This window comes from Beta vulgaris, chromosome 7, assembly GCF_026745355.1.
Source record: "Beta vulgaris subsp. vulgaris cultivar EL10 chromosome 7, EL10.2, whole genome shotgun sequence".
Taxonomy (NCBI): Eukaryota; Viridiplantae; Streptophyta; class Magnoliopsida; order Caryophyllales; family Amaranthaceae; genus Beta; species Beta vulgaris.
The window spans coordinates 4698957-4713360 of NC_079208.1; the positions used below are offsets into that span (position 1 = coordinate 4698957).

The following is a 14404-nucleotide window of genomic DNA, read 5'->3' on the forward strand; positions in this document are numbered from 1 at the left end:
ATAAATAAATATTGATTTAGAATAAAAAACTTATCTTTTTAGAATTGGAGATAAAGATGAAAAGGATAAAGTTTATTTTTTAAAAAGAAATGGTTTTATCCCTTAAATTAATGAGTAAAAGCTAAATATTTTTTGAAGGATTTTCGACCAGTCCATGTACTATAAAAGGGATTATATATAATTCCATTTTATAACTCACGTTTTCAGAGAGAAAATATCGGAGATATTAAGACCTGAAAACAGTTTCCTAAGGCATAGAATATAGCACTGTTCTAGTCAGATTGAGTAATTGTTCGAAGTTTGCAATTGACTTCTATTTGCTTGAATAAGAAGCACGCTTTTGAAGAATCATTTTTTTTTTGTAATTTCAATATTATAGAGAGTGGCAACACTTAGAGTTAAGTGTTGGGCAGCACTACTAGGGTTAGTACTGGAGGAATCTTATTGTATCAAGGGTTTGATATTTTAGGATTCAAAATAATAAAGAGTTTGCTTTGTGTGGACGTAGAACTCAGAGGTAAGTTTGAACCACGTTATATCTTGTGTTTAAGTGTTGATTTCATATTGTTCTAAGTTTTAGTTTTCGCAAAAACTCAAATCAGAAATTTACGAGCGAATCGGACAGTGCCTGGCACAGTGCCATAACCAAGTTTTTACGAAAATCAATTAGATTTAGTCACTCAATTCAACCCTCCCTTTTTTTAGTGTCACCTTGTGTTCCAACAAGTAGTGGTATTAGAGCAGGCTATTCTCATAAGATTAATCTCTAGAGAATAGGAATCATGAACATGCAAGATGACTCTCGAGATAGACACTCCAAGTCTCCAGTTTTCGATGGAAAAGACTATGGATGGTGGAAGGGTAGGATGAGGATTTACGTCCAATGATTGGACTATGAATGGTGGAAAATCATAAGGAAAGAAGCGATCCTTATCCAAACCAAAGATGCTGAAGGAGAGATGGTCGACAAAGATGAAGATGACTACAACTCAGTTGACTATGCAAAAGCCGAAAAAAACTTCAAAGCTATGAGTATTCTCCAATATGGAATTGGACCTAATGAATACTCAAGGATCTCGGCTTGTACTACAGCAAAAGAAATATGGGATACGCTGGAATTGGCCCACAAAGGTACGAATGAGGTAAAACAATCTAGAATAAATTTGCTTGTCCAACAATATGAATTGTTTACTATGAATAAAGACGAATCTATTAAAGAGATGTTCACTAGATCTACACTAATCACTAATGAATTACATTCTCTAGGCAAAACCTATACTTCTGAATATTTAGTGAGAAAGGTATTAAGAAGTTTAACAAATCGATGGCTCCCAAAAATAACCGCTATTCAAGAAGCTAAAGATTTGACTAAACTTTCACTAGAACAAATTATTGGATCATTAATGACTCAAGAACTTGTCTTAATTTCTAGAACTAATAACCAAAAAGTAAAGGTATAGCCTTGAGAACTGAATTGGAAATTGAAAATAGTGATAGTGATGATGATATTAATTTTCTTACAAGGAGATTTAAAGATTTTCTCAAACAACAAAAACAACAATCCTAGAAAAGATGAAAATTTCAAAGGTAAGAGCATTACCTCTAACTTTAAGAAAAGTGTTACTAATTCCGGTTATTTTAAGTGTGGTGATTACGATCACAAGATAAAGGAATTTCTCTTATGGCATGATGAGAAGCCTAAAGAAAGAAGGGAGCAATCCAAGAAAGAACTTAAAAAGGCTATGATAGCTGCCGTTTGGGGAGATTCGGATTCTGATGAAGAACAATCAGAGGCACAGTGCCATGAATCAAAATTATGTATGAATGTTGTACGGACATCACAGAGATCGAAGGGCACAGTGCCAAGACGACTCGAGCTTGTGTTTGATGGCGAAAAGTTCGAACTCCCAAGATGAAACTGAAGATAGTGAGGTAAGTCTTCTTTCTCTAAAACCTTCAATACATCTTTTATCAAATAACCAACTTGTTACTTTGCTTGAAAATATCTTGATGATTCTCAAGAAATGAATGATGATTTTTCAATCATGAAAAAAGAAGTGAAAATTTTACTAAGCAAAAGATTGGGTTAAAAGACCATAAGATACTGCTGAAAAAGAATGATGAACTTGAAGAAACTGTTAAAGAGAAAGATGTTGAGTTAAACGCACTAAGATACAAAAAGTCTCTCGCTAAAGAAATTATTAACCACACAGTGCCATACACTGTGCTAGAAGCTGAAAATTCGAGTCTTGAAAAACAAATTAAATCGCTAAATCATGAATTATTCAAGTTAAAAGAATCAAGACAAAGATCTAGAATTGTTCCACTCATGCTGCCTCATGATGCTATCTTGATAAAGTGAAAAGAGAATTAGAAATTTCGAGAAAAAGAAATAGTGATCTAAATACTTCTGTAGAATTATTGGAATCACAATTGACTATTGCTCGAAAAATGTATGAAAATTGGTCATATGGTCTAAAAGCTCTCGATTATTTGTCTAGTACAACCAACAGTGGAAACAAAACTGGTTTAGGATATACAGGTCAGCGACAAAGTGTACGACACAGTGCCAGAAATTTCGAAAGAGACTTTCGTAAAAGAAAATATATTGATCTACCTGAATATCTGATTTGCAACTTTTGTGGAAAAAATGGACACCTTATGGATAATTGTAATATCAAGAAAAGGAGTTTTGCAAAAAATGTAAAGAACGTAAATCAAATATGGGTTAGAAAAGACTTGTTAGAAGCTCAACGAAAGACAAAGGGAGCCAAGCAGATATGGGTTCCTAAAACTAACAAGTGATCTTTTTGCAGGCAAATGTGAGAGGAAGCAGCCTATGATATCTTGACAACGTCTGCTCAAGACATATGACTACTGATAAATCTCAATTCCTCTCACTAGTAGCCTACCATGGAGGGTGTATTACATTTGGCGATAACAAAAAGGGATAAATAATTGGTATTTGAAACTTCGGCAAATCCCTAACACACTCCATTAGGAATGTCATGTTGGTAAGTGGTTTGAAAAATAATTTGCTAAGCATACCACAATTGTGTGATCAAGGTAATTATGTTGAATTTCATGCATGAATGTTTTACAAGATAACTCGTGGCTTTGGGATGAATTTTTGGAAATTAGTTGAGTATTATGCATGTTGTCCTCCTTTAAATATATTAATTAGAGTGTTGATGTATGTCTTGGTGAAGCTTTGTGAGTAAAGGTCCACTTGATATAAAAAGGACTCGTAATGGTCTAATGATGTTGTCCTAATGTCATGATCCTAAGTTGCCGAACTAATGAGCTATATGATCCTAAGTTGCGGAATTTTTGAGCTATGAAGTGCAAATTCTATTTTTCCTATAGCAAGCTTGATCTTTATCCCAATATTCTGATTTTCTATTTATGAGTTTGACATTTTTGCCTCATAATTTCTTTCTTTCATATGTCCCACCTTATCCTCATTTCCCTATTATTATCCTTCTTTTCTTCACACATTGATCCAAAGTTCAACAAGTGCTTTTAATCTTGATTCATGGTATATGGAGCAAAGTCATATTGATAAGATAGTGAAAGAAGAAGATGCATCATCAGTTAAGGGGGAACATGAAAAGGTTGGGAGAAACACTAATGTGGGAAAGAATGAAAGTACTGCTTCACACTGTGCAAGGCACAGTGCCAAGAGATTATCTAGAAGAAAATGAGGTTCGAATTAACTTATTTCACCTTTGAATATGCATTTGTACATCAAAAAAATTATTTCAACAAATAAATATCAGAATTTCCTAGTAATGCATCTTCTTTTCTTTCTCCTCCATCACCAAAATCTCCCATTGCATTAGAAGAAATAACATTATTAATTGAAATTCCATCATTTCCACTTATATCCCTCATTTTACAAATTTAGTACATAAAACATGCAAAGTTTTAAAAATGTAAAACAGAAAATAAAATCAAATATCAACTTTTGGAATTTATGATAGAAATGAATGAAAATCAGGGAGAAATAAATGAAGAACAAAATAAATGAGAGAGAGAATTGAAATGGTTTCTGAAAAATAAATGAGAGAAAAAGAGAGTAAATGAGTGGGTGATGTAAGAAACAAAGTACAAAGGTTTGAAATGGAGGAACTAATAACTCACTTTCAAAAGGACTGCTCCAGTCAAATATTTGGCTCTCCTAAAACATGAAACGACGTCACTTCGAGGAAGGTGTAAGATGTTCATCCTATTCCCTTCTCCAGGATCTAATTTGCGTGAGACAAGGCGCAAATTAGATCCTACACCGAGGTGTAGGATGAGCATCCTACACCTTGCCCATCTGGCTGGCTTTTGGCAGTATTTTTGAAAGTGGGCCAACTCATTCTCTCTCATCACTTGAAACAATTTTTTTAATGTACAAATGCATATGATTTGGTGTACAATAATACACGAGAGTACATTTGGGGATTTTCAGTGATCAAAGCAATGACCATCAGTGTACATTGTGATTTTATTGAATTTTGGTATGAGACTGTAATTGTACATATTGAATTTCATTAGTGAACAAACATTAAACACACTAGTGTACAAAGATTGAGAATTACTCACTTGACATATTTCGGTATGAGAGTGTAATTGTACATATTGAATTTCATTAGTGAACAAACATCAACACACCCAGTGTACAAAGATTGCAAATTACTCACTTGACATCTGGTTCAGGATTTGGGTTACTTTCAGCTGGGGGTTGTCATTGTATATTTTGATTTTATTAATGAACAACCACGAAGCCAAGAATGTATAAGGAGGTTGAGTGTGGAAAAGAGAGAAAGTGGTGAATTTCGGTATGAGACTGTAATTGTACATATTGAATTTCATTAGTGAACAAACATCAACACACCTAGTGTACAAAAATTGCAAATTACTCACTTGACATCAGCTTCAGGAATTGGGTTACTTTCAGCTGGGTTGTCATTGTACATTTTGATTTTGTTAATGAACAACCACGAAGGCAAGAATGTACAAGGAGGTTGACTGTGGAAAAGAGAGAAGTGGTGAACAGTATATAGGGAAAATGATGGCGGTTGACATCAAATCAGTTATTAAATGGTGAACAGTAACTAGAGATGGCAGTGGGTAATGGATCCGGGTAGGATCTGGATCCTCCTTGAAAAAACGGATCTGGACCGGGTCCTAAACAATTACCCGGATCCAGATCCGTTTACCCGTTTTCATAATATTTTTATAATTTAATATTATATTTTGATAATATTAGTTATTACATGTAAAAGGAATTTTACTTGAATTTCAGATTATTGTTCTAATTAATGTGTGATTTTTGTGCGAATTTACTGGATAATTAAGTTCGAAAATTGGGTTGATAACTAATCTACCGTTTGATAATTGAATAGTTGTAAGTAGTTGCAATGGTTATTTTTCAAAAATTAAATGTATTTTTTGGTTGATATTAGATGACTTCATTGTTTAAAATCTTTAATTATTGTGAAAATTAGAATAGTTTGAAGAAAATAGGCAAGGATCCATTTTGGATCCGTTTAGGACCCGGATCCGTAGGATCCATACGGATTTGGATCTGGATCCTCATTCTTATTACCCAGTGGATCCGGGTAGGATATGGATCCTTGCCTAAAAAACGGATCTGGATCCGGATCCTAGAGGACCCTGTCCAGATCCTACCCATTGTCATCTCTAACAGTAACTGTCAAATCAGTTACTTTTTGAATTTTCGACATGTACACTGGATGTAATGGGGATGTACATTAGCTGTCAAATCAATTACTTTTTTGCATATTGAATGATGTGTTTCATTCTTCTTACCTTGTGTTTTGGAGCTGGTGTAGGATGCTCATCCTACACCTTGGTCCAAGATCTACTAATTGGAGACAAGGAGGGTTGAAACTGAAGATCGTGCATACATTTTGTTTGTTTTTTTTTTACGTGAAAATGTGTGCATCCTAAAAGCTACTCCACTACCTAATTATATAATATAGAATCGAGATCTAAGCTGCTTATAAATTAAACCCAGTCGTTTACTAAGAACTCTGAAGTCATTCTTTTTATAATAAACTGTAGAAGTTGATCTTTTTAATCAACGATTTAACATTATAAATCTAATCTGAATTCAGAGTTCCAACCAGCAGTTTAATTACTTTTAAGTCAACCTTCTTTCTTTAATATTTCTTTAGGGAGCTGGTAAGTGGTAAGGGATACTGTATTACAGCGAGGATGCATGGTTAAAAAAAAGAAATCCACTTTTAGCCTTTTAGGTGTAAACATACACTGATTACTGGTAAACAATGAATAATAGTACCATTTTTTTTTTTAAATTGGAGCTAATTACATACTCCACTTATTTATCTTAAACAATTTGGAGTTTATCTTAAACAATAGGATCGAAAAGACTTTAAAGAGTATCTTTTCAGTTAGCAAGTCTACCATACATATTCATCTTTTGCAAGAAAAAAAAAAGTGTACATATTCATCAGTAACTTTACAGAGTATTTCATCGTTAATTGGTCTTCTACAACCTCAAATTCAAACATCTGTCCATTATAATGTTGGTCTCTGCAACAGGTAATCCTACCATTTTTACTTCTTAAATTGAGAGCTTCTCTAGCCTTTTGTAATCTTTCTTTCTTTTGATAATGATATTGTTCATTGAATCATTGTATTGATTTAACTAATAAGATTAGCCCGTGGGATGCATAGGTTGTATGATGTTTGCAATTTTTATGCTTATTAGAAATTAGAATATAGAAGATATATTGTTAGTACCATTTCCGTTGTTTATACATTACATTGTTCTGTTAGTACTTAGTATTTCACATTATTCAGGTATTAGAATTAGTCATGCATGAGAATGTTAACATATTAAGTGTGTTACAAAATGAGAAAGATTAATAATGGAGCATAGAGGGTTATGATTATTGTAGCCAAAAAATCTGGGCATTATATCAAAGTAATGAAGAAGTATGAAAACGAGAAACTAGGACTGTTTTAAGAAGAAAAAGAGTTATATAATAGAAAGAGTTTTTTGTCAGAAACAATCTTTTAAAAGTGTCATTTTGTGAGAAACAATCTTATAATTTTTTTTTTTTGAAAAACAATCTTTAAACTCTTATTTTTTTTTTTTTGAGATCAGACCACGAGCCTATTTTCCGACATTGATTTCAGTTTTCAGGCATTGACTTCAGTTTTCCGGCCTTGACTTTTTTTTACCCTCTTCCTCTCTTTTGTTTTTCTGGGAATTTACTTTCCCTCCAATTTCCTTCTTATAAACCCACCTTATATAACCACTTCTTCCCTCTTCCACACTTAACCCCTTCTTCTCACTCTTCCACATTAAACCCAAATTAGAAAATTCCCCAAAGAAATCCCTAAATCTTCTTTGTTGTATTTTAGGGTTCTTCAATTGGTAAGTTTAGGATTTTTCACTTGATTTTGTTGTATTACACTTGATTTTCTGCATGGGTTATCATGATTCCATGTTGTCCTTGTTGCAACTGGAAATCCACAATCACATTTTCACCATATTACTACAACAAAGAAACAACATATTAAGTTCAAAGGAATGTCCTAATTCAATGATAAGATAAGCCCTAATTCAATTGAAAAGATAAACCCTAAATGTTATGAACAAGAAGAAATAAATTGAGATGAAAAATCCTAAATTTACCAACTGAAGAACCCTCAAAAACAGCAAAGAAGATTTAGGAATTTTCGAATTTGGATTCAATGTGGAAGAGAGAGAAGAAGTGGTTAAGTGTGAAAGAGAGAAAAAGTGGTTATATAAGGTGGGTTTATAAGAAGGAAATTGGAGGGAAAATAAATTTCAAGAAAAATATAAGAGAGGGAGGGGGTAAAAAAGGTCAAGGCCGGAAAACTGAAGTCAATGCCAGAAATTAGGCTTGTGGTCTAATCTCACAAAAAATTGAGTTTAAAGGTTGTTTTTCACAAAAAAAAATTACAAAGTTGTTTCTCATAAAATAACACTTTTAAAAGATTGTTTCTGACAAAAAAACTCTAATAGGAATATCAAAATCACATGACCATTGACCATTATAAATCCAAAAGTATATGCCTCAATATAGGTAGCTTAAATGAGTTAAATATATCATCCTTATTTATTAAATTTTTTTTTCGTAAAACTGTCTTTTATAACATAGTTTTTTTTTTTAAAAAAACTACCCTTTTATTTTCTTTATAAAACTGTCTTTTCAAAAAATTCCAACTTAACGATTTTAGATAAGTATGATAGTTAAAATGAGATTTGACCATTACATGCTACTCACTTGAGCACGTTAACATAATTTTCCTTCCCTTCTGAATGACTCAGGATATCGTCGGAGTACAACTTTCCTCCCCTCTGGATAAGCCGAGGCCTCGTCGTATACTCGTATTATCCCAACTACAATCAGTTTGAGTTTGGTAACGTGCTAACGTGAATAGCATGTGATTATCAAATTTTCTTTTAATAGTACTCAAGCATAACTAAAATCATAAAATGGTAGTGTTTTGAAAGGATTTTATTATGAATGGTAGTTTTATGAAAATAAATATTAAATGATAGTTTGTTATAAAAGATAAAGTTTTTGAAATTTTCCTTATTTATTTCCCACCTTGCTTACTTCAGAAGCTTATAATAATAATATAACTATGTATCTTTGAAGTCATAATTGATTTTCCTTGACATCTAACATGATGTGAGAAAGTTCTTTGCAATAAACTATTGGATAACCCCAAATCATTAGTAAAAGCTTTTACTATATATTTCCTGTTTTTTTATTGTGCGTGGATTATATGAAGTTAGACACTCTAAGGGAAAGCGCCACGTGACATCATTCCTAAACCTTCTAATATTAGTTATTAGTGTAGATAATTAGTTTCTCCCGGATACTTATATTTTTCATCTATAAATAATTTAATTTTAAAATAATTACACCATATATCACTTGGTGTAGCGGTAAATGTATCTTAATGCTTATTAATAGGTCATGCGGTCGATTCAAGATATCATTATATTTTTCCAAAAAATATGATGACCAATCTACCGTTGGTTCATTGCATCCGCGATAAAATTCTAGTGCAAGAGTAAAGGTTCCACATGGCACATAAAATCATACCTGAAATAAATTTATACGCAATCAAGAAATTTGTGCTATGATTAACAATTTCATTGTCCTCCTTTATGGAAGTTGTCCTCTGACCTTTAAACTCCATCTCTTGATTTGTATTCTCGAACAACAACAATAAGATTTGATTAGCATCAAGAATTATTTGTAAAACACTAAAACTACCCCATTAGTTCCGAAGTAGAGGACTCTCACATTCATGGTGAATTTCGAAAAGGGGAGATGGAGTAAGGGGATGACTGCAAAAAAAAAAACAAATAAGAAAAATAAACTTTATTGCTAGAAGTCAGAATTTATTGTCACATTACTAATTACAATACATATCTATAATTTTTTGAAAATATGAATCACTAAAAGATGTTAGATGAGATAGTGAGTCTTTGGAAATCCTTACTTGAGGCCAGGGATTCGAGCCAAAGCTTTAGCATATATATATATTTTTAAATAATAATCACCTGGCTTATTGTTGACTAGCTTTTTCTGCATGCTATGCGTGCTGTGACATTTTAGGGATAACTATTACTCGGTATTAAAAGAAATGAAAAATAAAATTATGAAAATATGTATCTACGTTCATTGTCATTTGGCGAGTAAGAAGTATTTAAATACTTACAAATAGTATCTAAAAATATTTTTTAAAGTAACTATCAGTGACAAAATTGCATATCCGAGTAATGAAAAAACATAATTTTTTTTGGAGTTTGTATTTGTGATTAATTTTGTATATGGAGTTGTCTTTGTAATGAGAATGTCATATTTTTTTTATTGTATGTGGTATTAATTTCTGGTAAGTTTTTTATTACAAAGTTTTTTAGTTGATTGGATCTAAATTTAATTTGATTTAATCTTTTTTATTGACAAGTTTATGTGATTGACAATTATATGAGTTGATTGAGTTTAATAGAGGTTTGGTTGGATTTTTTTTTGTAAGTTTATGTGTGAAATGGTTTTATACTTTGGAGGGGTGAATATGTAAATTCAAAGGGGGACACTATTGCTCCTCCTTGACTTATATAATAGAGATTAATAGGCACGTGACAAAATTCTAGTGGTAGAAGGAGGGTGCCAACTGCCACGTGATACATAGACACTACTATACACACCTTTTAATATATTTATATAGATGGAATAATCGGGATACGTAGGTTAATTATAGTACGGTGTTGTGTTTAAGTGTTGATATAATATTATGCAGTTATGACGCAAGTGATTATGTATGGATCATACACGATGTGGTTGATGATGCCATACTTAACCGATGTATGGGATATGAGCATCATACAGGCAGCTGCAGTTATCAACATATTTGATGGAGTAGTTGCCATTCTTCCACTCGGGTTGAGATTTATTATCGATTCACTTGGTAATCCCATGATGGCTGATTATTGGATGCTTTTGTGGTCTGGGATCTCTGGTATTTTAGTAAGTTGCTCTACTTTTCTTACCACATACTTCAATTTCCATTACAGAATAAGATACTAAGGGTTTCTTTCCTTCAACCTAATTTTTTCTGAAGAACTACATGAATATTTTTAATTACTTATTATTGGCACAAGTATTTAGGAAAAATTTATAGGTATAGTAGGGCCATTTATAGAAAAATGACAAATATTTGGGAGTTATAGTTAGGAAGATGACAAAAACAGAATGGTATATTTATACTTTTCGTAGATCATGGTTATCAAACAATGGAGCAATGATATTCCCATACCGGGTATGTGCCAATACCATGGCATTTATGTAATTTTGATGACAAAAGTAATATCAAAAAATTATAAATTTTTTGTTTTTCTTATTTTTTTTGTGGGGGCTTGTTAGTTAAAATCTTATATCATATCCTAACAATATCTTATCATATCAGTTAACTATTAAATCATATATAAGCTACATCTAATCATATCAAGTATCTGGTATGGAAAAGTTTCCCCGTACCGGATATGGGAGTATACTTTCTCTCAAACCATGAGATGTACCAAGTAAAAAGTGACATTCTTTCTCATATCTTGTTTATTACTTATTTGCCACTATATTGATCGTTAATTTATTATTGATATGGCCTAGCTAGCATACCATTTCTGCATTTCAAAAGAAAAAACATGTACGCGTTTTATATTAAATAATGAGTGATGATTAGCGGTTTAATATTAGGGGGTGTTTGGTATGATTAAAGGAAACGGAATGAAAAGGATTTGGATAAGGAGTGGAAATGAAAATAATAATTGTTACCTTTAATAGTTGTTTGGTATTCTAGTGGAATGGAAACAATTGAGAGGTTTATGATTGAGAAAGAAAACGTGATTTGTTTCCACTAGTTTGATAAGGGTAGCACATGAGGGGATTGTGTTTCTCTCTGAAAACGTATGAGATTTATATTTATATTTGATGTTAAATAATAAAGAGAGTTAGTTAAGGTGGTTATTATATAAGCTTCCTTTCTCTCTCTTTTACAATTACTTTTGTAATAACAATCTTTCTGTTACAAAGATATATCGATCTCTTCCATTTTTTAAAATCTTTATCATTTTCATCCGGTATTTTCAATTCTCCATTAATGAATCCTTCTTGATTCTTTGGGATTAATGCTCTCCTTACATTTCTGCTCCATCTCATGAAATTGTTTCCAGAAAATATAGCAGTAACTAAAGATGCAGTAGGATTATCAGAATTAGTTACATAAAGTGGATCAATATTACCTCCAGTTTCATTGTTCACACTTTTAGTTGTAGGAATTTCAGAATCAGCCATTGAATAATCTTCAATTGATCAGCAAAGTTGCAAGATATAGAATATCGCAAACAATCGCTAAGATCAAATTTTACGAAATGCAAAAAGATTGTGATGAGATGAACACAATCGCAATTTTACAATTTCAACGTAAATCTCATGAAAGAGATTAAGCTCTGATACCATGAAGAAGTTGATATTATATCAACATTAAAGATCAATCATGGAGGTTTAGAGAGAGAAGCAGAAGAGATTGATATATCTTTGTAACAAAAAGGTTGTTATTACAAAAGTAATTGTAAAAGAGAGAGAAAGGAAGCTTATATACTAACCACCTTAAGTAACTCTCTTTATTATTTAACATCAAATATAAATATAAATCTCATAAAATGCTATTTGTTACTTAACACTCATACCAAACAATTAGAAATGGAAACGTTTATTTGAATCTGTTTCCTACATCAAGTTTTTCTATACCAAACACCCTCTGAGTGTCAACCACTTTAGCATTTATCTCCCCAAATCGATAAATAGTCGTCCAGTGTCTTCACACACACACGCGAGCACACTGCACACATACTCCATATAGAAAATTTTTGTTTACCTTGACTATATCGACATCGCAGGGTTTGTTGCTTGTAACGATGTCCACACCACCGATGCTTTCAAAGGCTACCGGAACATGTAGCGAATACGAACCCAAGTGTATAGGTAATACACAAGTAACACTTTTCTATACTGGTTTAGTTCTATTAGTCACAGCCATGGCTACTTGCATTACATCACAAAGGTCATACATATTTGAGCGAGGGAAAAGAATGGGCCTCAAGAAACCGCGAGATATATGGAATGTAAGGCAAGCACTCGTGCAAAAGGGTGGCGAAGAAACACTCTTACGAGTACTACAAGAAGCGAAATCATCTACTGATCCAAAGGTTTTGAAGAATAGAGCATATCATTGGCCTAGTGAGTTTTGGCTATATCGTTGCAATGGGGTTTATACTATTGTTCTTATAGTCTTAGTATGTTGGGTAATGCCTTGGTCCTTAAGGCTTGGAATTCCTGTCCTAATCTTGTTGTTGTCGACCTTGTTGTTTGTTGCCAAGCCATGGTACCATATTACTGGAGTGGAAGAAGTGTCATCAATCGAACCTTTTGTGATCTCATTAATGATCAAAACTATTGCAAAATTTCTAATATGCAAGTTTCCTATTTGGTCTACCTTTGTGGTCGGGGGCCTTGTGTCTTCCGTTGGGAACACTTATTTCACGGAGCAAGCGGAACAAATGGATCCAAAGCTCGGACATTGGGAAGTCCCCACTGCCTTTTTCATGTTATTCTATAGACTTGTAAACTATGTGACTACTAAAATATGTAAACGACTAATCTCATCCAACTGGAAAAAATCTAGATGGGTTATTACCGTGTGTACACTAGGTGTCTCAGTCGTATGTTGTATGTCTGCTGCATTGGTCGAGAAAAGAAGGTTAGATGTGGTGAAGAGTCATGGCTTGATCGATAAGTCTGAGGGGTCAGTTCCCCTGAGTATGTTTCTTATGCTACCACAATTTTTCTTTTTGGGAGTTCTCGATGGCACTTACAATTGTTGTGTTTTCAATTTCTTTCAAGAACAAACGCCGAGGTCTTTAAAGAAGTACTTGAACAGCTTCCTACATTTTGTACTTGGATTAGGGATATTTTGCAATGTGCTCTCGGTATATATAGTAGGAAAAGTTAGTGGCAGAGGAGGAAGGCAAACTTGGTTTCAGCCCAACCTTAACAAAAGTCGTCTCGACTACTATTATTGGATGCTAACATTGTTGAGTGCAATAAATTTTGCTATCTATTTATTGGTAGCTTTATATTATTCCAAATTTAGAGAATCTGAATTGCCTGAACCTCTGCCTGACTCAGAAATTGAGGAAGTTCAAGCAGCAGAGTTAAGGGGTTTGGATTGGTTTGATATGGTGCCATTACGTCAGTAATCATATCATTCATGAGTGTGTTGTAAAACATTTATTGTTTACGGCAACATGTTGTAAAACATCAAAGATGGTATTTTCTTAAGGGTTATGCTATATGCAACCCTTAGGGCTGCATATAAGACATAAATACATTGCTTAAAATGGAATTTAGTTGTAAATTTATGACAAAAGTTTGCATTAATCTATGTAATAAATTATCAGTTAATGCTTGTTAATTCCATTTTTAGCTTCTTATATGCAATCCTTAGGGCTGCATTTAGCTTTTTCCTTTTCTTGATTGAGAAATTTGTGACTTACGTGAATTTTTTGAACGCGATTCGTGCTTGAATTTTTTTCGAAACAGATGCTCGATTTTCTTCGGCATATATAAGAGTCAAAATTTGAACATTATACATACGAAATATAATTGTTTTTAGTTGCAAAATTTGATTGGTTTAGTTTATGTCACTTAAATCTCTCACCATTCTTTTCTTTTTTTTTTTACTTTTCAAAGTTAAATTCTATTAACAAAATAGAAATTTTATTGAATTTATTTATGATTTCTAATATTGTAAATTTTTT

At 32.6% G+C, this 14404-nt stretch overlaps 1 protein-coding gene across 1 annotated transcript; it reads left to right on the plus strand.

Annotated features, from left to right (window-relative positions):
• The first annotated feature begins 6337 nt into the window (after nucleotides 1-6337).
• LOC104898456 (protein NRT1/ PTR FAMILY 5.5) lies at nucleotides 6338-13975 on the plus strand. The gene is made up of 3 exons (XM_048633717.2): nucleotides 6338-6576; nucleotides 10330-10556; nucleotides 12485-13975. Exons 1-3 carry the CDS (start codon nucleotides 6558-6560, stop codon nucleotides 13841-13843), a joined length of 1605 nt encoding a protein of 534 aa, XP_048489674.1. The 5' UTR covers nucleotides 6338-6557; the 3' UTR covers nucleotides 13844-13975.
• Nucleotides 13976-14404: the final 429 nt, after the last annotated feature.

What these genes read in the sequence shown, in the direction of transcription:
- LOC104898456 (XM_048633717.2), top strand. An exon ending in CTGGGATCTCTGGTATTTTA is followed by an intron (nt 10,557 to 12,484) that starts GTAAGTTGCTCT and finishes TCGACATCGCAG; the next exon opens with GGTTTGTTGCTTGTAACGAT.